Below are 20,121 nucleotides of genomic sequence, written 5' to 3'. Positions count from 1 at the left end.
TTTTTCTTATTTGGGCCTCACTTTATTTGATTAGCCCAAATCTAGTTTGCTCCAACTGGGTCCAATTTCAAAGCCCAAATTACAATCAAAACAGGATTGCCAATACCGGGTTAACCCATGACCGAAAACGAACAAGATAGGACCAAGTAAAGGCCAACAAAATCCACAAATCCACAACACAAAGCATAACCAGTAATCATCAATGGCGACCTCACTCTCCAACATCTTCTCCTTCATCTTGCCCTCAAACCCACCCCTCAAGGCTCCTCCTCCACCACCACCCTCCCACCTCTCTCTCTCTTCTAATATTGTTCCCAACCCACAAAAACCCAGAAACGCTTTGATTTCAAAGGTGGCTCAAGAGAGTCATAACTCGTCTTCTTCACACTTATCAACTGAATTGGCCTCCGTTATATGTCCTTCTCTTGTGTATGCGAATACCCTCTTCTTTAAATCTGCGTACAATGTTCAGGTGATTGTCGATGAGAATGAACCTGAAGAAAGGCTGTTGAATAGGTTTAGAAGAGAGGTGATGAAAGCTGGTGTCATTCAAGAGTGTAAAAGAAGGAGGTTTTATGAGAATAAGCAAGATGAGAAGAAGCGGAAGACGCGTGAGGCTGCTAAGCGTAATCGGAGAAGGTTTGTTTTTTTATTCTATTTTCTTTTTCTTTGTTTGATATGAAAGAATGAGATAAACAGAAGAGAAAGATTTGTATTTTAATTTATGTTTTCTTAAATTTGTTTGAAATGAGATAAGTTTTTAAATTGTCCAATTTATCGTGATAAAGTAGATAACTTTATAAGAAGGAAGCCATAGACGTCTGAATGTGGCTCAGTTAAGTGATCAATTTCCCATATTTCTGTTTCGGTGCAAAGCAAAAACTTATAGTATGTATCTTTTCATTGTTATGTCTGAGCTACATTGTTGAAAATGCTGGTTTTTGTGTTTCCTCTTTGCTGTCGTTATGCCTGTATTCTTGTGTGTTAATTTACTATATAGCTGCTATGGTTCTTTAAATTTCAAGGTGCTGGTATCTGTATTAAATACTATTTGATTTGCGAAAATTTTAAGTGTACTTAAATATTTGTGATATTATTAGTGTCTTGAGATGCCACTCATAAAGTTTACACCATATTTATATTAGATAGATTTTACTTATCATAATAAGGTGATATTATGGAATTCTTGTGGTTATAGGTGGGTTTATAGGGGATGCTCATGAGGGATTCCTTTTGCCTGTTTATCTGTTAAATTGCTTTCAAAGGGATTATTTACTACTCATTTTTCGCACCACATGAGCAGGCGCACAGGAGGAAGATTTTCTTTTCAGAACAGGCAAGAACCGTCAGCAAACAAGAAGAAAGAAGTAGAAGAAGAAGATAACTGGGAGCTGCCTGAAGGAGACATTCCTTATTGACTACATTGGACCATGTATTGTATCTGTAGGACCATCCGCTGTGAACTTGATTTTGAGAGGCTTTTGGTTCTTGTAAGTTGCATTAGGTTAATTCTGTTGCTTGATTGACTCAGAGCCTTGTAATTTTTTTTTTTTTTTTAATGCAAAGTAATGATTTCTTTTACGTAAAAATCATTTTGCCTTAAACTTATGGAAGTTCAGTTGATATACTGGTTTGGTTCTTGGCCGAAATGTTCTTGGAAAGCTGCTAGTGAGAAATACCTGTACTTGATTTTTCTTCAATTTTATCTGGAACTTTACCCACGTTCTGGAATTAACTTGTGCAGTTTAAGTTCTTGCCCATATATGTGAGCTCAGTATGGTTGCGATGATATCGGAGGTATGAGATCCTGCAATCTGAATTATGATGGTGAGTATCATATAGGAGTATTGTTAGAAGTTTCTCGGACAAAAAAGAATTTATGAACCTCTCCCTTTGTGGTCAGATGGTAAGTCCTTTAGTTACTGAGGTTAGTTATACCCAAGGGTTTTGTGTTCAAGTCGCGAGAGAAACACTTATCACATTTGTACAATTACCTTGGTCCATTGGGTTCGGGCTCGTAGAGTGTTTTGTGACCCTGAGAATTAGGCAGGCTTGGCTTAGCTGATAATTGTGCCCTTGATACCTCATTTATTAAAAAAAAAAAAAAAAAAAAAAAAAAAAATTATGATTAGCATCTTGGTGGCCTAGGCCTTTAGCAGATTGGCATCACAAAGGCCAGAGATAAAAACAAAACACTGAACAGCATAATGCAATTTATTCATGATGATGATCCTAAGACTGCAGGTGTATAGGCATATCTGAGGGGGGAAATACTGAAGCTGTTGCACAAACGGGTATGGAAGGACAATGAAATAGTTTTGTCAACCTTCCAAAAACTTCAAAAATTTTCTAGTGAACAATACATGCCTGGCAGCTCGAGTCTTTTAAGTAGAATTTATCTGGAAAAATTACTGGATCGAATAGAATCTTATGAGGAAGATGATTTTGTTTCTCATATCAAAGAACTGATACAATTTTTTTTGTTTTGTGTGATCTGTATTTCTTTTTAATGCTGCCTCATCTATCTTTAAAATAGCCAATTCGGTTGAAGGAAAAAACTTATGTTGGTTGACATAATAGCGAATTCTCTTCATGACTTGCATTTGCTTGGAACTCTCCATGTAACTGATGATCCTCTCAAACTAGTTTTTCCCGAAGAGAGTGCTGTGAAGTGTCTCCAATCTTCATGCAGCAGCTTCAGGTCATGCACCTTACTTTGAATGCTGTCACAGCAGTTTGCATGCACGGTAACTATTTCACTCATGTTCCTCCTTTGCTGACAGAATCCATTGAAATGAGACTCCTCCAGATATTTAACCCGAAAACCAATCATTTCAAAGAAAGGATCGGTTACAGTAGCCTCACAGAGAGATTGGTTTTGAGAATTTGGATACAAAACCCTTTTCAACTCCCAGTTCTTGAAGTAGTCCAGTGATATTTCATTTGATTTCAGGTAAAAGAATCCTCCATCTACCTCGCTGGCAATGCTTGGTGGATCAACTGAGTAGAAATTACACACAATTTCCAGTTCCTTCATATCAACGATATATGTAGCCGGATTTCTAAACCACATCACGTCTGCATCCTGAAATGGCAAATTTGACATGCATCCAAAATCAAAATGAATTAAGATATCATGTCATTTGCATATTTATCAAAACTGAACTTACTGTGAAAAACAAATTTTAACCCAGTTCAATAACTTGTTCAAGTAACTTGAACTTGAGGGAAGGCATAAGCAATGGCGTAGTGGTGTTGGCGAGGAAGAAGCAGTGGGGATGAATGGAGTTGCAATAATGAAAAGCCTTGTTATCCAGAGCAACTATCACCAAGTGATTCAGAAAGTGTTTAGTTCCATGGCCAATACGAAAGCTTTCCAGGAGGTCAAGGATAGAGCCAGGACTTGCCCATGTTTTTGATCAACAATGGTCAGAATGACCGATCTATCTGGCATTGATGCTCTTCTTAATACTTGCTTCAACTAAGCAGTTCTTGACTCCTGCTATAACAAATAACAAAATACAAACGGCTTTCAATTTTTTATGATAGCCAATTGGAAACCCATAACATATTAACATGTACCCTAAAGAGAGAAAATGTAGTAATTAAATCCATGGTGGCCTAGTTAACGATCATTTTGTTTTTCCTGTGGTGGGGTCAAACAGACATGTGAAATATTTACCGTATTTATAAATGATTAAAAGAAATCTTACAGGTTGAATTTTGAAGTGCTTTGTTTTGACAATCTCTCTTGCCGCAGGCTTGGAAAAGTTGTGTGAAAGGAGAAGTATACTAATGAGCATGATCAGCGCAAAAAGAAGACAATATGGAGACCTTATTGTTCTAAACACCATTTTTCTCTGCAAACAATGTCGACTTGGGTGCATAATGAGTTTTTATGACCCACAATCTCATTATAACTCTAAATATGGGAAATGCATTTACAAAGAAACTAAGCATTAATCTCAAAAGATCCTTCAAATCCATTCTAATTCTACAAAATCTCACTCCATTTATTGCCTTCAAACAAAACTCCACTGCTTTTTAACTAACAACCACTATTCATATATTTGATCAAATCCTAAGTTTATAAGATCATTAACTAATATCTTCTTTATTAAAGGTATTTGTTAGACATCTTTATTAATTAATGATATAAAATCAATAATTCGATGCTTCACCATGAATAAAAAATGGTTTCTCAGTATTATTACATTGAACATTCAACAAATTTGTTAGATAAAAGGTAGACAATTTCCTTTAATGGTAAATCTTGCTTCCCATGTATTTATATGGAATTGTTGTCAAGAATCAAGATGACCAAGATGGTCTCGTACAGAAACTTGCATATAAAATAAAATATTTGAATTGAGAGATCTTAAAAATTCCATGTCTCTTGGGAACAATTTTCAATTCTTCAACCTCCATCATTACCATTCTTATATCTATGAACAACACTTCTCTCCTAATCAAAGTAATTTAATCTGAATTCTTATGTCCATCACCGTTAACCATAAATCAAATGAACCAATGATAATGGGGATTTCATTTTGTTATTGAAAATGTTACACTTCTTACATGAAAATTATAGATCATATTTATAATAAGACTGTGAAAAATCAACCAAAATAAAAATCAGATTATATAACCCTAAGAGATTGGTTTCCTAGTCAATAAAGTTTGCTTTCTTCATTAATTTCTTAAATTCGAACCATTTTATGACTATTTATCATATTTGTGGTTTATCTGAAAATATTAAACTTATAAAGTGTTTAATAAACTCCAAAGATTAGTTGAAGTATGCATATATTAACTAAGACATATCTGTCTTTGAAAAAAAAAAAAAAAAAGAATCTAGGAACCTAAATCTGCGCCAACAAGTCACGAAAAGAAGAGATAAACAAAAATAAAGTAACAAACAGCCAAAGCGATGATATATAATTTTTGCAATGCATTACATTATTAATAAATTATATTGTTTATTTATAAGTTGGTTCGTGTTTATGGTGGTAGCAGGTGACGTCTCGAAAGTCGAAAATGTGTTTATTGCATGTGAATTTCATGACGAATATTTATCACAAAAATTGCTTTACATAAAGTGACGGAAACAGGTAGCAGAGGTCCATGCTTTTGCTGTACGCCAAACTTTTCAAGCACTAAACGGTCAGGATAACTCTATCTCAATTCAATCACAAATTCACAATGCTTATCATCTCTTAATGATGTTATTGTTAAGGAAAAGGTTCCCATTAAATAAAAAGACCCAAAAGCTGAATAAGATGGGTTTGGCGTAACAAATCAATGAGGATGTTTCTATCAATAAACTTCAAGCTGCTGGTCCTGCAGAGACCCGAGATAGGGGGTTGGTCTGTGGATCAGGTACACTGATTTTTGCCACGTCGACCTGTAACACCATCACATGTCAGTCTCACTGACCCAGTTTTGATTATATACAAAGGAAATTCAACTTTCAAGTGGGGCCGAAACCCATGTTGATATGTCCATTAAATTCGTATATTACCAGAGATCAATCAATCGCATTAATCATGTGCATATAATATAAATGGATAAGGAGGCTCTTCAGTAATCCGAAGAGCCGGTTTTTTGTGCACCGTTGATCTTTGCAAGATCATCCGCTCAGATCTGTGCAAGTGTCTCACTGGGGACAAGTGGCCAAGAGGGTAGAGCTTATCTGCCATATACACACGTGGAGCCAAATCATGAAGAGAATTTTCTGATAATAAAGAAATGCATTTTCATTATTATTGTTGCCCACAAGCAACAAAGATCCAATGGAGAAATACAATGTATTAGCTGGAGCTGCATGTTGTTGAGTATGAAAATTTTATGCAGAATTGAAGAAGTGGATTCAACTGGGGATATGATTTTAGTAAAGGGATTCATTTGTATAGCCTACTGTCATCAAAAACTCGTAACAATGTAATTATAGATTAGATCTTGGTTGTTATTTTGTTGGGTTATGATTTCTTTTAATAGTACGAAGCCATTACTCTTAATGCAGAGGCTATTATATGCATACCATGATCAAAAATCAATTACCTAAATGTTTTGGTAATTGCTTTGAAGGTAAAACATTATAATCAAAATCAACCATGCCAAGAAATTTGGTTCTTGTAATTCTAGGTGAGGGAATCATTTATTGAGAATAGTCCAAGCTTAATAATTGCCTTGAATGACTGGACCACCCAGAAGGGCGGAAAACGTTTGCCTTTTGCCAATTCTCATGAGTTCACTCACCAAAATAATTGAATTGCAATCAAATTTATAGCCTTTTATTTGACAGCTTGGCTAAAACAGCGTTATCAAAAACATAAGAAAACAAAACTACATTTGTTTGTTTATTTTAGTAAAGACAAATTGAAGAGTGTGAGTGGTATATAATAGACACTGCAAATAATAAATTCCGGGAACACAAAAAGTTGGTTCACTCTCTTCCAATCTAGAGCCAACAAGATCAGAGCCTCAACTGAAGCTTTTTGAGTGCTTCAATGGAGGAAGATTCAAGTCAAATGGCAAAAGCAACATCAACCCACACGGAAGCTGAAGCTCACGAAGAAGAAAGAGACCCGGAGAGCAACTCATTACATCAACCACTCCTGAAAAGAAACAGAACGTTGTCTTCTAATCCACTTGCCCTGGTTGGAGCAAAAGTTTCCCATATAGAGAGCTTGGACTATGAGTAATAATTTATAATTGAATCTTCTATTCTTTCTCCTTCTCTTTTCCTGATTTTAGTCTCATCTGAATAACATTTTGTAAGAATTGTAGTGGCTTTTCTTTGGTAGGATCAATGAAAATGATCTCTTTAAGCATGACTGGAGACGCAGATCAAAAGTACAGTTGTTGCAGTATATATTCTTGAAATGGACACTGGCCTGCATTGTTGGACTGTTAACAGGCTTAATTGCCACCCTTATCAATCTTGCAATTGAGAACATTGCTGGATACAAACTTCTTGCTGTTGTAAACTTAATAGAGAAGGATAGGTATTAATTCAAAGTTATGTTTATGTTACAAAAACTTATTAACTAGCTTTAATATGAGCTCTGAATTTTTCTTTTTCTTCTGATGATGACAGGTACATAGCAGGGTTCTTCTATTTCACCGGGATCAATTTTCTTCTAACCTTGAGTGCTTCTGTTCTCTGTGTATGTTTTGCACCTACTGCAGCTGGTCCTGGAATACCTGAAATTAAAGCTTATCTGAATGGAGTTGACACTCCAAACATGTTTGGTGCTAGAACATTGATTGTCAAGGTTAGTTCTCTATCAACCTTTGTATAGATTTCCTTCTTAAATCGCTTTGTACAAGTTTCAACTGTTTAATTTTTGTGGCTTGGTTTAGAGAAGAATCTTCTTGCGGTTACAGCTTTTTTCAGTGGATTAGATTGAGTTAGAGTTAGATTTCCCAAAGTGGTTTGATTTTTAATCTGAAAACGAACTTCGAACATAAACCTGCTCCTCTGTCTTAGATTTCAAGTAGATATTTATTGCGAGCTACTGCAGATTTGGAAATGGTCCATGGTTTACTTCACATCAGAGGTTTATCCATATTTTTTACATCAAGTCCTGTAAAACTTACAAATCAAAATTACTTTTTGATATTTTCTTCAGCTTATTACTTTATATTCACAGAACAGTAATATGGAAAGAAGCTATCTCTTGAATAGATTCAGTTGATACAAAAATTACGTAATTACGTGACAGTTTGTATTTCGTTTATGTTTATGAGTTAAGTGGCCTGATACTTGTTAAAATTCTTGCTTCATTTTTGTTTATTAGTGAAATGAGCTGATAATTTAATGTGTGATGAATGCAGATCATTGGAAGCATTGGAGCAGTCTCTGCAGGACTAGATTTGGGAAAAGAAGGGCCTCTGGTGCATATTGGAAGTTGCATTGCTTCATTACTAGGTCAAGGGGGGCCTGATAACTACCGTATAAAATGGGGATGGATTCGCTACTTCAATAATGACAGAGACCGGCGTGATCTCATCACATGTGGTGCATCCTCAGGGGTATGTGCCGCTTTCAGAGCACCGGTGGGTGGTGTCTTGTTTTCTCTTGAAGAGGTAGCAACTTGGTGGAGAAGTGCCCTTCTTTGGAGAACTTTCTTTAGCACAGCAGTTGTGGTGGTGGTGCTCAGGGCTTTCATTGAAATATGCAATTCTGGAAAATGTGGGCTCTTTGGTACTGGGGGACTTATCATGTTTGATGTGAGCAATGTAATAGTTAGATATCATGTAATAGATGTCATCCCTGTAACCATCATTGGCATTATTGGTGGAGTTCTGGGAAGCCTCTACAACCATCTTTTGCACAAAATCCTCCGACTCTACAATCTCATTAATCAGTAAGCAACTGAATCGAACTTTCTTATTCAATTATTTTTTCTCTCTTCAAGAATAGATTCACTGCTGAGAATGTTGAAACTGAACCTGAATTGATTTGTAAGTTCAAATGCTCAAGTGATTGCTCTTTGTTTTATTGCAGGAAAGGAAAAATACATAAGCTACTGCTTAGTCTCTCTGTCTCACTCTTCACTTCCGTGTGCCTATATTGTCTCCCTTTCTTTGCCAAATGCAAAGCTTGTGATCCTTCCTTTACTGAAACTTGCCCCACCAATGGACGATCAGGAAACTTCAAGCAATTCAACTGCCCAGATGGCTACTACAATGACCTCGCTACTCTTCTCCTTACTACCAACGATGATGCTGTTCGAAACATCTTCTCCTCCAATACTGCCACTGAATTTCACATCACTTCCCTCCTAATTTTCTTTGCACTGTATTGCATTTTAGGACTCTTTACTTTTGGCATTGCTGTGCCTTCTGGACTTTTCCTCCCAATCATCCTGATGGGCTCAGCCTATGGCCGTCTTCTTGGCATTGCCATGGGATCCTATACCAAAATTGACCAGGGGCTCTATGCTGTTCTTGGCGCGGCCTCTCTCATGGCTGGCTCAATGAGGATGACTGTTTCACTTTGCGTAATATTTCTTGAACTAACCAACAATCTTCTGTTACTTCCTATGACAATGATTGTTCTTCTAATAGCTAAAACAGTTGGAGATAGCTTCAATCCAAGCATATACGAAATCATACTGGAACTAAAAGGCCTACCTTTCTTGGATGCAAATCCAGAGCCATGGATGAGAAATCTCACAGTTGGAGAGCTTGCTGATGCCAAGCCACCAGTGATTACCCTGTATGGAATAGAGAAGGTGTCCCGCGTTGTTGAAGTACTGAAAAATACTACACATAATGCCTTTCCTGTAATAGTCGATGGAGTGGTACCACCAACAGGACTAGCCATTGGAGCCACAGAACTGCATGGATTGATCCTGAGAGCTCATCTTGTTCAAGCTCTGAAGAAGAAGTGGTTCCTTCAGGAGAAAAGGAGGACAGAGGAGTGGGAAGTGAGGGAGAAATTTACATGGGTAGAGCTCGCTGAGAGAGGGGGGAAGATAGAGGGAGTGGCCGTGGCAAGTGATGAAATGGAAATGTACATTGATTTGCATCCTCTTACCAATACAACTCCTTACACAGTGATGGAGAGCATGTCAGTGGCGAAAGCTCTAGTGCTTTTCCGGCAAGTAGGGCTCCGCCATATGCTCATTGTCCCCAAGTATGAAGCAGCAGGGGTGAGTTCATCTATCTTCTCTCTATGCTAACATAAAGGATGTTTACTTTTCAGATTTATATCATCACATAGCTACTTAACTTTCCAGAACTCAAAAGTTAATTGGGTTTAATTGTTGCTTCCACTGGCTTGTTTGATGATACTGATTGATTACAATAACATTTTATGAGCTGAATTTGCAGGCGTCTCCAGTGGTGGGGATCTTGACCAGGCAAGATTTAAGGGCTTACAACATTTTGACAGCCTTTCCACATCTGGCAAAATCTAAAGGCGCAGAAAAGCACTGAAGAAGTAAGAACATCTCTAAATATCATGGCAATAGCAGCTTTTTGGAGGAAAATTACTCGTGTTTTGTTCTTCTTAAATTTTTTACCTCAGTTTTGCATTCTTTCACAAAATATGGGTAAGCATACAACAGAGATGTAAAACTTCATTCGATTGCACCTATTCTTTCCATACATATTTGAATCAAATGAAACATTCTTATTTTACATGAAAAGAACAAAAAGAAGGGCTTGACAGTATACACTTTCTTTTTCCCTATTATGAACTTTTGTCACAAGTTCATCTTCTTGATTTACCTTCCCGCATAGAAACTTCTTTCTATTCTTTCTCTCCAGTTACTCTAGAACAACTGGACATGTCAAAACTTGCAGCAAAACCCAGGCAAAAATATTAATCACATGCTTTTCTTCTTCTTCTTCTTTCCAGATTTCTTTTTCTTGAGGCCTTGGCCTTGACCCCTCTTGAAGACAGCCAAAACTTCAATGCTGCAATCATCGCAAAATACTTATCAATGTGATTTTAAAGCAAAGAAGAAAAAGGGAGGAAGAACGTATACAACATAGGATTAATAAGCACAAGTATAGGATGTTCACTTGTTTCTAGTGGTAATCAGAAAGGCAATTTCAATGAAATTGGAGTACCTCTGGGTGCCAGGGAAGAAATTATAACCGTGGACTTTCTCCAAATGCCATTTCTTGCTAGACAACAATGACTTGCAGTCCTGTTAGATGATTTGGCACAATTAGCTTAAGAAAATAATCCAAAGTAAAATTTAAGAATGACCTGCAAACATATGACCTAATTATATGGCACTACAATAGTGGCTGCTTTAATTGTATAGCTACCTCTTTAAAGCTTTGCCATCCACAGCTTATATAAATGAGGGTTTGAGGAAGTGATTGACTGTCCTCCGAATTTATTTTGTTTCCAACTTGAACAGAAGACTCACTTGCAGCCTCCCTCGCACGTAAAATCCATGGTCTCTTTTCCTCTTTTTCTTTTAGGGATACACTGAAAGTTGACACAAAATAGATTAACAACTTGCAAAGCATTGATTACAGCAAATCTCGAAGGGAAACTGAAAAGAATTGTTAGGGTCCAGAAAATGGTCCTACCTTTCTGATGATGATTTAGCTTTTTTCTCCACTGATGAGATAGTTTGTAATGCATCAAGAAGAGATGCGTCCAGTCCCTTTCTAGGAGGATCAACAATTAGCACTTCTGATCCAACAAGCCAGGAAAGAGGTTCCTGCACAATATGTTGATGAATCATTAAATTTATTTTGGACACTTCACAACCATGTATAAGCCGACTGAGAAACTAAAAAGTTGCAAGCAGTCTCTATTTCATTTAGAGTTTGAAGAATTTGCATATATAAATCTAAAACAGAAAAATTAAAATTACAGCCATAACCATATAACCAACTTGTAAAATAAATCTGTGAATATTTCAAATATGAAATTCTAAGGGCAGTTCTAAGATGCATAGGATCATAAATTTAATTTGTAGAGTTAAACACCAACAATTGAAGTGTCTGCATTGTGCCAGCTGATGCTGCTATCCACTGATTTGGGTAAGCGGCTAACTGTCTTCTCAAAAGATAGCTTTGACTCTTTGTTAATCTCAATGCATCTTACAGACCTGGAAAACCATAAATTCATAGATTGGAGTTAATAAGCCTTCAATTTAGATTTTGGAAATAAGAATGGGACTTTAAACTCCAGAGCATTTAAATTATTCGGTTCTTACCTGCATTTTCTAGAGGCAGCTAATGAAATTCCAATCACACCAGCTCCTGCATACAAATCAGTGACAGATGCTCCATAAGGGACATACTTTTGTAATTTCCGTAGCAAGATATCAAAAGCCTGAAAAGGTGCATATCACTGAGTAATATCAAATATGGATTTTTGAAGCTCAAGAAAATAAGGTTAGGTATGTCTTGCCAATTATCAAGTCCAGATATCATAAAATAGTGATCTATAGCTAGCTCCAGGAGTTGCAATGACACAAAAGGGGGCCAAAAATTTTAAGCGTCCAATTGCAAAAATAAAACACTGAAAGCCATTTTACTTCTTTCAGATCATGGCATGTTTAGTCCTGACATTATACACTTACTGATAATTGTATTAGGGAAGGCCAGTTTTTATAAATGTTTTGACGACGTTGGGCCCTATCTCCATCATTGCTTTTCAATACGAGTTTAAGTCCCAAGCATTTCCTTTCTTTTCTAAAAATTACTTGACTGTGATCTTAGCTTACCCTTGTGTTTGCTTGACCAAAACTAGATGGTGCCAAGGATATATCAATTCCTCCAACATGTTCCCAAAAGTCATTCTCTCCTAAAAGATGTCTCCATCTGTTCCCAAATATGACCTGTATTATCAGCAGAGCTTAGATAAGTACCAAAGATTCAAATCATTTGAAACAGGCAGCAATCCATAGCCATGGAAACAATGTCACACATGCCGCAGCAGGTACCAATTCATCCAAGTTATCAAAACACAGCCACTTCAACTTAGATGTAAGTTTTTGCAAACAATAGCTGTGGTGGAAAATATTTATATTCAATTGCTCAAGATTTGGCCAAAAATTATTTTCATTGTTTGATACTCTTCACCATTTCATTATATAAGAAAGCTTGTTACATTAAGAGTTACTTCAAGCAAAAGAAAACATAGTTCAAACGATTCCAAACTTCAAAACAGCTTTTGCCTCTCACCAAGTCATCTAGAGAATTTTCTAAAATTAATAAGACATCATCCGTCAATAGTTAAAATGTTTCCCATTTAGACAACTGAAAAAAAAAAAAAAAAGGCATTTTTCATCAATTACTAAGTCGATTCACATTATTACCATCTTTGACTCGTCACCATCATAATTGGTCTTTTACAATCTATAAAAGCACAAACAATACGAATCAACAATCAGATGCAAAAGTTTCATCATTACTTCATCAATCCCCCTTTTTTTAAAGAAAAAAACCTTTGAACTCACATTATTAGTTGATGTCTGAAAGTTGGCCCATACAGAGTGAATATAATGGTCATTGCTCCTTGACCCACCATTCCTCCACAAGAACTGCAAAATGCAATAAAGTGAAGACAATAAAAAAGGGAAAGAAAGATTCAGAACAGAATAAAAAATAAATAAGGTGGCACACTCACATAGGCCAAGGCATCTAATTTGTCTGAATTAGGAGATTTCTCATTTCTCGAATTCCAAACTAAAGTAATTTGTACTTTGCCTGTAAGCACAATAAAAACCAAGTAACTTAAATCATAAAAAAGTCAATCAAAGTTTAAACAGTTCAAATTCAACAGTCCAAAAAGGCAAAGTGCTTAGTGACCATTTCTGTATCTTTCTGAGGCAGGAATGGATGTGTTGTGTGTTGTCACAGCCATCTGCACAAAAACAGGTCATTTAATCAAATTTGAACTGTCACAGATAACAAAAATTTTAACAATTGATCATTCATCTTAACTAGGTATACAGTTAATATTAACAACATTAGCCACCTGCACATATCTCAAATCACCTGTCCCCTGGTCCTCATCGTATGGCTCAACATTCAATTGTTTAATTCCTACAAATATCCATAGAGCAGCATAAACAATCAAACAAATTTACTTTTACGGATGTCGATCTTTACTAATATTAAAGAAGAAACAGTTAAACATACTTTTTCTTCCCAAAAAAAAAAAAAAGTAGAAAAATCACTCTAAAAGAATTCTTAAATAAGGTAATCATATAATTTTTTTTTAAAAAAAAAAGGTCTCAGCTGATACTCAAGAGCAAGAAAAAGACCTTGTCTCAGTAGCTCAACAGCAGCATTAATACGAGGATGATGAGCTGCAAAATTAACACCCACAATCAATCCAATTACTCAATTAACACATTGAAGATACATAAACATCAACAAAAATTAGATTATATATAATCACAATAAATAAATGATAATTCAAACCTTTACAGTCGGGAATATCCACTACATTATGAGTACCCTCCTGATAAAGCCCAATCAGAGGGCTCATCGACGACCCACGAACCGCCAGTTTGGCTCGACACCTCCATCCGTACTGTTAACAACAATTAACATTTAAAAAAAAAAAACCCTAATTTTAAATTAAAAGAGCGAAACAAGAAATTAACTGAGAAATGAAAATTTAACTTAATTACCAGTCTACAGCTATCGAAAGTGAAATCTGAGACACCGAGACTCTTGAAGAAATCAGTAGCCTCGTCGACGATGGGCCGACGGTGGAGATTGAACTCGTGCGTGCAACCGGAGCACCTGAAAATTTTCAACTAGATGAATTACACAACATAAATGTTTTCGAAACCTACAAGAGTGAAGAGAGGGTGCGTACGATTGGAAGTGAGGGCACTGAAGGGCGCACGTTAGAGAGGGGAGGGCGGTTGTAGGAGGGTTTAGAGGGAGAGAAGGAGGTGAAGGTGTGCGCACTGCTTCAGTGGACACGCGGCAGGAGATGAATGGAAAGGGAGGACGGGCGGAGAGGAGGCAGGGAGGCATTTGTGAAGCAGCAAGCTGGTGAGTAGAGTGAAGCTCAACTGTTGCTCCCTGGCGGGAATGGATAAAGTAGTCTCATAAAAAATATCTAATATTACAATATTATTACATAAAATAGTTGACCCGTGGTCAATGTATAAAAAGTAATATTACAATTATTAAAGGAACGCATCAAACGTGTGACGTAATTTTAATTGTTCATTAATATTAATTCATAATTAACCAATAATTAGGACTATATCGTATTATTCGATGCATCCAGTCTTTTTCTTTCTCTAACTGTATTATTTTCCTTTATAAAAAGGTGATGGATTAATATCAAAAGTCATGCACTTCAGTCAACTTAATCTATGTCCAGTCACTTCAATAATGATTAATGTCAATCCATTCCAATCCGCTAACATTACAGAGCTACCGTGAACTTTGTGCATTGCCTGGAAATTGCATATTCTTTATCAAATGAATAATATTACATCATTATATAAGTAGCATATATAAAATATATATTACTTATTAGAGATATATCTTTAAGATGTCTACGGGCACAGCACTCTTGTAGAATTTTAATGGCGGCTAATCAAGTGGGAAAGTGAGACAACTGAGGCTCGCGGCTGCCATTACAGGTTCCCCCATTTTCCACCCCCAGTTTGGCTTAGTGGTTTCAAGATTTCAACGACTTTAAGCGAAGTGCCTAATTTTTTAATAGTTTAACATTGAAGAATAAATCATTTCGCAGAATTCCGTGACTGAGGCTGTTTTTTTTCATAGAGCACTTGTACAGACAATTGTAGAAATTGCCTGGTAACTAGTAATGGAAGGAGACCAGAAACTGACTCACCTACTATAATTAATCTATAAGTAACGCGACTTCTTCAAGGCATTTTCATTGAGTTTCCTCTGCAATATTCATGGCAACTAGTGCCAAAACCTCCGTCCAACTTCTTCTACTTCTAATACTGTCCTCTAGGTTCCTCAGTCTTGAAACTGTAATACTTGTTTCATGTGCTAGCAGTCACAATGCTAGTTGCTTGGAAATTGAGAGAAAAGCTCTTCTCAACTTCAAACAAGGTCTCGTGGATCCTTCACATAGGCTGTCTTCCTGGGTTGGCAGAGACTGCTGTAATTGGGCTGGTGTGACTTGCAACAACAAGACTGGACATGTCGTTATGCTCGATCTGCACAACGAGTATTCGGCTGCTGATGGTGATGAAACTTCATACAACTATTCGAGCCCTGATGGTGATGGAACTTCATATGCGTTGGCTGGTGAGATCAATTCTTCTTTGCTTGAATTGAAACATTTGACATCCTTAGACTTAAGCATGAACAATTTTGAAGGGATTCCAATCCCAAAATTTATTGGATCACTTAAGACATTGAGATATCTCAATCTCTCTGGTGCATCCTTTGGTGGGACTATTCCTTCAAGTCTGGGAAATCTTTCAAGCTTGCTATATCTAGATCTAGAAAGTAATATAGTTGAATCGAATAAGATTGGCCTAAACTGGTTGTTAGGTCTTTCTTCTTTGAAACATCTAAATTTGGGAAGTATTGATCTAAGTGAGGCCAAAACTAACTGGCTTCACGCTGTGAACATGGTTCCATCACTTTCAGAATTGCATCTACCAGCTTGTGGACTTTCTATTCTTCCTCAGTCTCTTCCACTAGTTAATCTTACATCTCTTTCAGTGCTTGATCTCTCCAATAATGGCTTCAACTCCTCAATACCTTCCTGGCTTTTCAACTTAAGCAGTCTTGTTTATGTTGATCTCAGCTCTAATCAGCTCCGGGGTGGAGTTCCTGGTGAATTTGCAGGCTTGCATCTTATTCAACACATTGATCTGTCAGAGAATTCATTTATCAACGGCAAGTTACCTAGAAATCTAGGCAAGCTCTGCCATTTGCGTGTGCTTGATCTATCCTTCAACAAGATCAGCGGTGAGATGACAGAATTCACTGATGGCTTGTCTAATTGCACCAACTGCAGGTTAGAGTACTTACATTTGGGGTACAATATACTGGGTGGGAATATTCCTAATTCCTTAGGACACTTGAGGAATTTGAAAAATCTTCTACTCCATAAAAACCCTTTCTCAGGTTCCATCCCTGACTCCATTGGAAATTTGTCATCCTTAGAAGGATTCTACCTTTCTGAAAATGGAATGAAAGGAACAATTCCAGCTAGTCTAGGACAACTCTCATCCTTAGTTGTGTTAGATATAAAATATAATCAGTGGGAGGGTGTCATAACAGAAGCTCATTTTTCTAATCTCACAAGCTTAAAAGAGTTATCGATTGTCCAGAGTTATTCTAACATCACCTTGGTTTTTAATGTGAGTTCTGAGTGGATTCCTACTTTCAAACTTAAGTACCTCAACCTCAAATCCTGTCTAGTGGGTCCAAAATTTCCTATGTGGCTAAGCAATCAAAACGAACTAAACTATGTGGCTATTTGGCATGCTAATATTTCAGACACCATACCAGATTGGTTTTGGAAGTTAGATTTGTTTCTGGATGTTTTGGACTTCAGTTATAATCAGTTGAACGGTACAATACCGAACACAATCAAGTTCGGTCCTAATGCTATAGTGTTCTTGAACTACAACCGCTTTACTGGCCCTTTGCCAGTATTTTCATCAAATGTCACTTCTTTCCATTTGGATAATAACTTTTTTTCTGGACCCATTCCTGAAGACTTCGGTGAACGAATGCCCATGTTGTCAGATGTTGACATCTCTTTTAACTCCCTAGCTGGTTCCATTCCCTTGTCAATTGGGAATTTAAGTAATTTGCTCACTCTTGTTCTCGCCAATAACCAGTTGACAGGAAAAATCCCAGATTTCTGGTCTAGTTTAACAGAAGTCTATGTCATAAACGTGGCAAACAACAACTTAACTGGTGAGATACCAAATTCGTTGGGTAATTTAGGTTCTGTTTCACCTTTATTCCTGACGCTGAGCAACAACCAGCTATCAGGGGAAATTCCTTCAGCCTTGAAGAACTGCACAGAAATTACAACTCTTGATCTTGGAGATAATAAACTTTCGGGTAGTATTCCGACTTGGATAGGAGAAAGGTTCCCATCTCTGCTGATTTTACGTCTAAGGTCAAACTTGTTCCATGGAAGCATTCCCTCACAATTATGCAATCTCTCCTCTCTTCATATATTGGACCTTGCTCATAATAATCTTTCAGGATCAATTCCCCCATGTCTAGGGAATTTGAGTGGTATTTCTTTTGATGCTGAAAATGTGAGATATGAAGGGCAGTTGTTGGTGGCAACAAAGGGAAGAGAATACCTGTATGATACGGGGAATCTCTATCTTGTGAATAGCATTGACCTTTCTAGCAACAGCCTGCGCGGAGAGTTGCCTGATCTTACAAATCTTTCAAGGCTGGGGATCTTAAACTTATCTATGAATCATTTGACTGGGAAAATACCTGAGAGCATTGGAAGCTTAAAACAGTTGGAAACTCTTGACCTCTCCATAAATCAATTTTTTGGTCCCATACCAACCAGTTTGGCCGCTTCTACTTTTCTTTCTCATTTGAACGTCTCACACAATAATCTGTCTGGACAAATCCCATCAGCCAACCAATTCCAAACCTTCAATGATCCATCAATTTACGAGGGTAACACAGCACTTTGTGGGTCTCCACTACCCAAAAAGTGCAACGAAGACGAAAAAGCATCTCACTTTCCCAATGGAGAAGAAACAGATGATGAAGACAAGGATAAACTTGAAAATCTATTGTTTTACAGCACCATAGTACTGGGATTTCTCATTGGATTTTGGGGAGTTTGTGGTTCATTGATAATAAAGAATTCTTGGAGGCTTGCCTTTTTCAAATTGGTGGATGACATGAAAGATAAACTCATCTTGGCTGTCTCATTAACATGGGCACGTCTCCAGAGATCGGCAGAAGAATGGAACTAAGTTTAATGACAGGATATATTCGCATGTCTGAACATTAATGCGTTGTCTTTCCTAAATTTGTCAATCTCTGTGTTCAGTTTTGTAGAACAAAGTTCGAATAACTTAAGAATACATAGCGATTAATGCAATAAAAAGGTATTATAAGTTCTGTTGGAATGCAAATCTTTACCATTTAACGGAACATGATCTAACAGAGGATAATACAGATATAAGTTTTGTTAAACACAGACAGCCGTAAGACAATAACACAAGAATGCCTATAAAAACTAGTATCACCATCTAGTACTAATATTTGATGTTACAATACCATCAATTTATTTAACCATAGTATAAATCCACAGAAAGGAGCTTGGTGGGGTTCTTGTCATGCAACAGTCAGGCCTCGGGGTACTTGCATATGAAAAATAGTGCACACTTAAGGAGTCATTACACGAGTAACAAGAATTACTCGCAGAGATGAGGTTGAGGAATATAACGTGGGATTCTGGAACACCTTTCTGTATCACTAGTTCCTTTCTGAAAAATTTCAAACAGTTGAATTGTAAAACATAAAAATTAAGGGAGGGTGCATCCGATTGGAAGTAGAGGCATGAAGGGTGCACGTTAGAGAGCGGAGGGCGGTTGCGGGAGGGTTTAGAGAGAGAGATGGAGGGATGCGCACTGCTTGCGGCAGGAGATGAAAGGACAGGGACGACGGAAGGAGAGGAGGCAAGGAGGCATATGTTCTGCGTCGAGTGAGTACAGTTAGGTTAATTATTGCATTATTCAACACAACGTAACTTTGATAATTAGTTTTCATATTAATTGATGTAAAATATTTTTTTAATAAAGAAGCTGGTAAGAATAAAGATGGGAACTGCAAGTGTGAAGATGACTAAACTAGTAAACTTCACTAGTCCATCAGTTCATGGTATTATGAGGTGATGGATTAAGACTGGTCAAAAGTCATTCACTAATCACTCGTGGTCCACTTTGTCCGTGTACTATTGGCACCACCAAATCAGCTAACCTTATTGGACTCTCACCATTCACTTTAAAATTGACTAATGCTATGTTTGACCATTCCAGCCACCGCCCTTTAGAGAGCTTGAGTGAACTCTGCAAATTTCCTATGCTTAGAAATCACCAAATCTTCATAACGTTCTTCCATAACTTGGTTCAGTGGTCTGAACGAGTTTGTGGATAGTCTGTATTACATTTATAAATGAATCATTTGCGTAGTATACAGTGACTGATGCAAACTTCTTTAATAATTTTTGGCTGGGAACGCTAGTCTCTTAGTGCAGAAAATTACCCGGAAAATGGTATCTAGTCTATACTAATGGAAGGAACAATCGTACGAATTTCTAGTGCAGGTTTTAGGGGTCTAAATTTCTATGAAGACACGTTAAATTATAGAGGAGAAATTGACTCACCCAATATTATTAAGAGAAATGCTTGACGTACAAAAAATCTTATAAAGAGTCTTTGTACAAAGTGGTGTGACACCTACCCTCTTTCTTTAGTTTTTTCTCTTTCTTTTCATTCTCTTCTTCTTCTTCCTCAATCTTCTCTCCGTTTTGTAGATATAAGAAAATAAAAACATATTATTTTTCTTTTTCCTTTATCATTGATTTTCTAAAAAATTTTCTCTCCTCTATCTTCTTTTTCCCTCATCTCTTCTTCCTCATCTTCTATTTCTTTTTCCTTTTTCCCTTATATTTTC

At 36.9% G+C, this 20,121-nt stretch overlaps 5 protein-coding genes across 8 annotated transcripts; 3 read left to right on the top strand and 2 right to left on the bottom strand.

The window, feature by feature from the left end:
- The first annotated feature begins 162 nt into the window (after window positions 1-162).
- Window positions 163-2,076, top strand: LOC116110318 (30S ribosomal protein S21, chloroplastic). 3 transcript variants are annotated; one of them, XR_004124868.1, is made up of 3 exons: window positions 163-639; window positions 1,304-1,490; window positions 1,745-2,076. XR_004124868.1 is itself a non-coding variant. In XM_031396550.1 (2 exons), the coding sequence occupies exons 1-2, from the start codon at window positions 203-205 to the stop codon at window positions 1,416-1,418; spliced, it is 552 nt and encodes a 183-aa protein (XP_031252410.1). In that variant the 5' UTR covers window positions 163-202; the 3' UTR covers window positions 1,419-1,627. The 3 variants fall into 3 exon arrangements, 2 of the variants coding, with proteins under 2 accessions (XP_031252410.1, XP_031252421.1); XM_031396550.1 differs by lacking the exon at window positions 1,745-2,076 and having other exon boundaries at window positions 1,304-1,627; XM_031396561.1 differs by lacking the exon at window positions 1,745-2,076 and having other exon boundaries at window positions 1,199-1,334.
- Window positions 2,077-2,590: 514 nt separating this feature from the next.
- On the bottom strand, window positions 2,591-3,106 carry LOC116110172 (uncharacterized protein At4g15970-like). The gene has a single exon (XM_031396398.1). It carries the CDS (start codon window positions 3,104-3,106, stop codon window positions 2,591-2,593), a length of 516 nt encoding a protein of 171 aa, XP_031252258.1.
- Window positions 3,107-6,319: 3,213 nt separating this feature from the next.
- Window positions 6,320-10,835, top strand: LOC116110284 (chloride channel protein CLC-b). Of its 2 annotated transcripts, XM_031396509.1 has the most exons (7): window positions 6,320-6,700; window positions 6,807-7,007; window positions 7,100-7,277; window positions 7,840-8,372; window positions 8,513-9,662; window positions 9,844-9,952; window positions 10,373-10,835. In XM_031396509.1, the coding sequence occupies exons 1-6, from the start codon at window positions 6,510-6,512 to the stop codon at window positions 9,946-9,948; spliced, it is 2,358 nt and encodes a 785-aa protein (XP_031252369.1). In that variant the 5' UTR covers window positions 6,320-6,509; the 3' UTR covers window positions 9,949-9,952; window positions 10,373-10,835. The 2 variants fall into 2 exon arrangements, with proteins under 2 accessions (XP_031252369.1, XP_031252361.1); XM_031396501.1 differs by lacking the exon at window positions 10,373-10,835 and having other exon boundaries at window positions 6,322-6,700; window positions 9,844-10,152.
- Window positions 10,298-14,537, bottom strand: LOC116110300 (uncharacterized RNA methyltransferase pc1998). The gene is made up of 15 exons (XM_031396520.1): window positions 14,318-14,537; window positions 14,127-14,241; window positions 13,915-14,026; window positions 13,755-13,799; window positions 13,466-13,533; window positions 13,297-13,351; window positions 13,115-13,194; window positions 12,945-13,028; window positions 12,210-12,323; window positions 11,697-11,815; window positions 11,471-11,588; window positions 11,062-11,195; window positions 10,792-10,957; window positions 10,588-10,667; window positions 10,298-10,431 (listed from the first exon to the last, which is right to left on the bottom strand). Exons 1-15 carry the CDS (start codon window positions 14,479-14,481, stop codon window positions 10,341-10,343), a joined length of 1,545 nt encoding a protein of 514 aa, XP_031252380.1. The 5' UTR covers window positions 14,482-14,537; the 3' UTR covers window positions 10,298-10,340.
- Window positions 14,538-15,315: 778 nt separating this feature from the next.
- Window positions 15,316-18,556, top strand: LOC116110128 (receptor-like protein EIX2). The gene has a single exon (XM_031396361.1). The coding sequence runs from the start codon at window positions 15,387-15,389 to the stop codon at window positions 18,414-18,416; it is 3,030 nt and encodes a 1,009-aa protein (XP_031252221.1). The 5' UTR covers window positions 15,316-15,386; the 3' UTR covers window positions 18,417-18,556.
- The last annotated feature ends 1,565 nt before the right edge of the window (window positions 18,557-20,121 follow it).

Source organism: Pistacia vera, unplaced genomic scaffold (assembly GCF_008641045.1).
Source record: "Pistacia vera cultivar Batoury unplaced genomic scaffold, PisVer_v2 Contig1180, whole genome shotgun sequence".
Classification (NCBI taxonomy): Eukaryota; Viridiplantae; Streptophyta; class Magnoliopsida; order Sapindales; family Anacardiaceae; genus Pistacia; species Pistacia vera.
Note: the sequence above shows the minus strand (reverse complement) of the source record. Positions and strands in the feature narration are given on the sequence as shown.

Bases quoted from the DNA above. Each gene is read 5' to 3' on its own strand.
- LOC116110318 (XM_031396550.1), top strand. From the start codon at position 203: ATGGCGACCTCACTCTCCAACATCTTCTCCTTCATCTTGCCCTCAAAC. The intron at 640-1,303 runs GTTTGTTTTTTT...CCACATGAGCAG, and splicing joins GCTAAGCGTAATCGGAGAAG to GCGCACAGGAGGAAGATTTT.
- LOC116110172 (XM_031396398.1), bottom strand. From the start codon at position 3,106: ATGTCAAATTTGCCATTTCAGGATGCAGACGTGATGTGGTTTAGAAAT.
- LOC116110284 (XM_031396509.1), top strand. From the start codon at position 6,510: ATGGAGGAAGATTCAAGTCAAATGGCAAAAGCAACATCAACCCACACG. The intron at 7,278-7,839 runs GTTAGTTCTCTA...TGATGAATGCAG, and splicing joins CTAGAACATTGATTGTCAAG to ATCATTGGAAGCATTGGAGC. The intron at 9,663-9,843 runs GTGAGTTCATCT...CTGAATTTGCAG, and splicing joins CCAAGTATGAAGCAGCAGGG to GCGTCTCCAGTGGTGGGGAT.
- LOC116110300 (XM_031396520.1), bottom strand. From the start codon at position 14,481: ATGCCTCCCTGCCTCCTCTCCGCCCGTCCTCCCTTTCCATTCATCTCC. The intron at 13,029-13,114 runs GTGAGTGTGCCA...TGCATTTTGCAG, and splicing joins AATTAGATGCCTTGGCCTAT to TTCTTGTGGAGGAATGGTGG. The intron at 11,816-12,209 runs GTAAGCTAAGAT...GCACCTTTTCAG, and splicing joins TTGGTCAAGCAAACACAAGG to GCTTTTGATATCTTGCTACG.
- LOC116110128 (XM_031396361.1), top strand. From the start codon at position 15,387: ATGGCAACTAGTGCCAAAACCTCCGTCCAACTTCTTCTACTTCTAATA.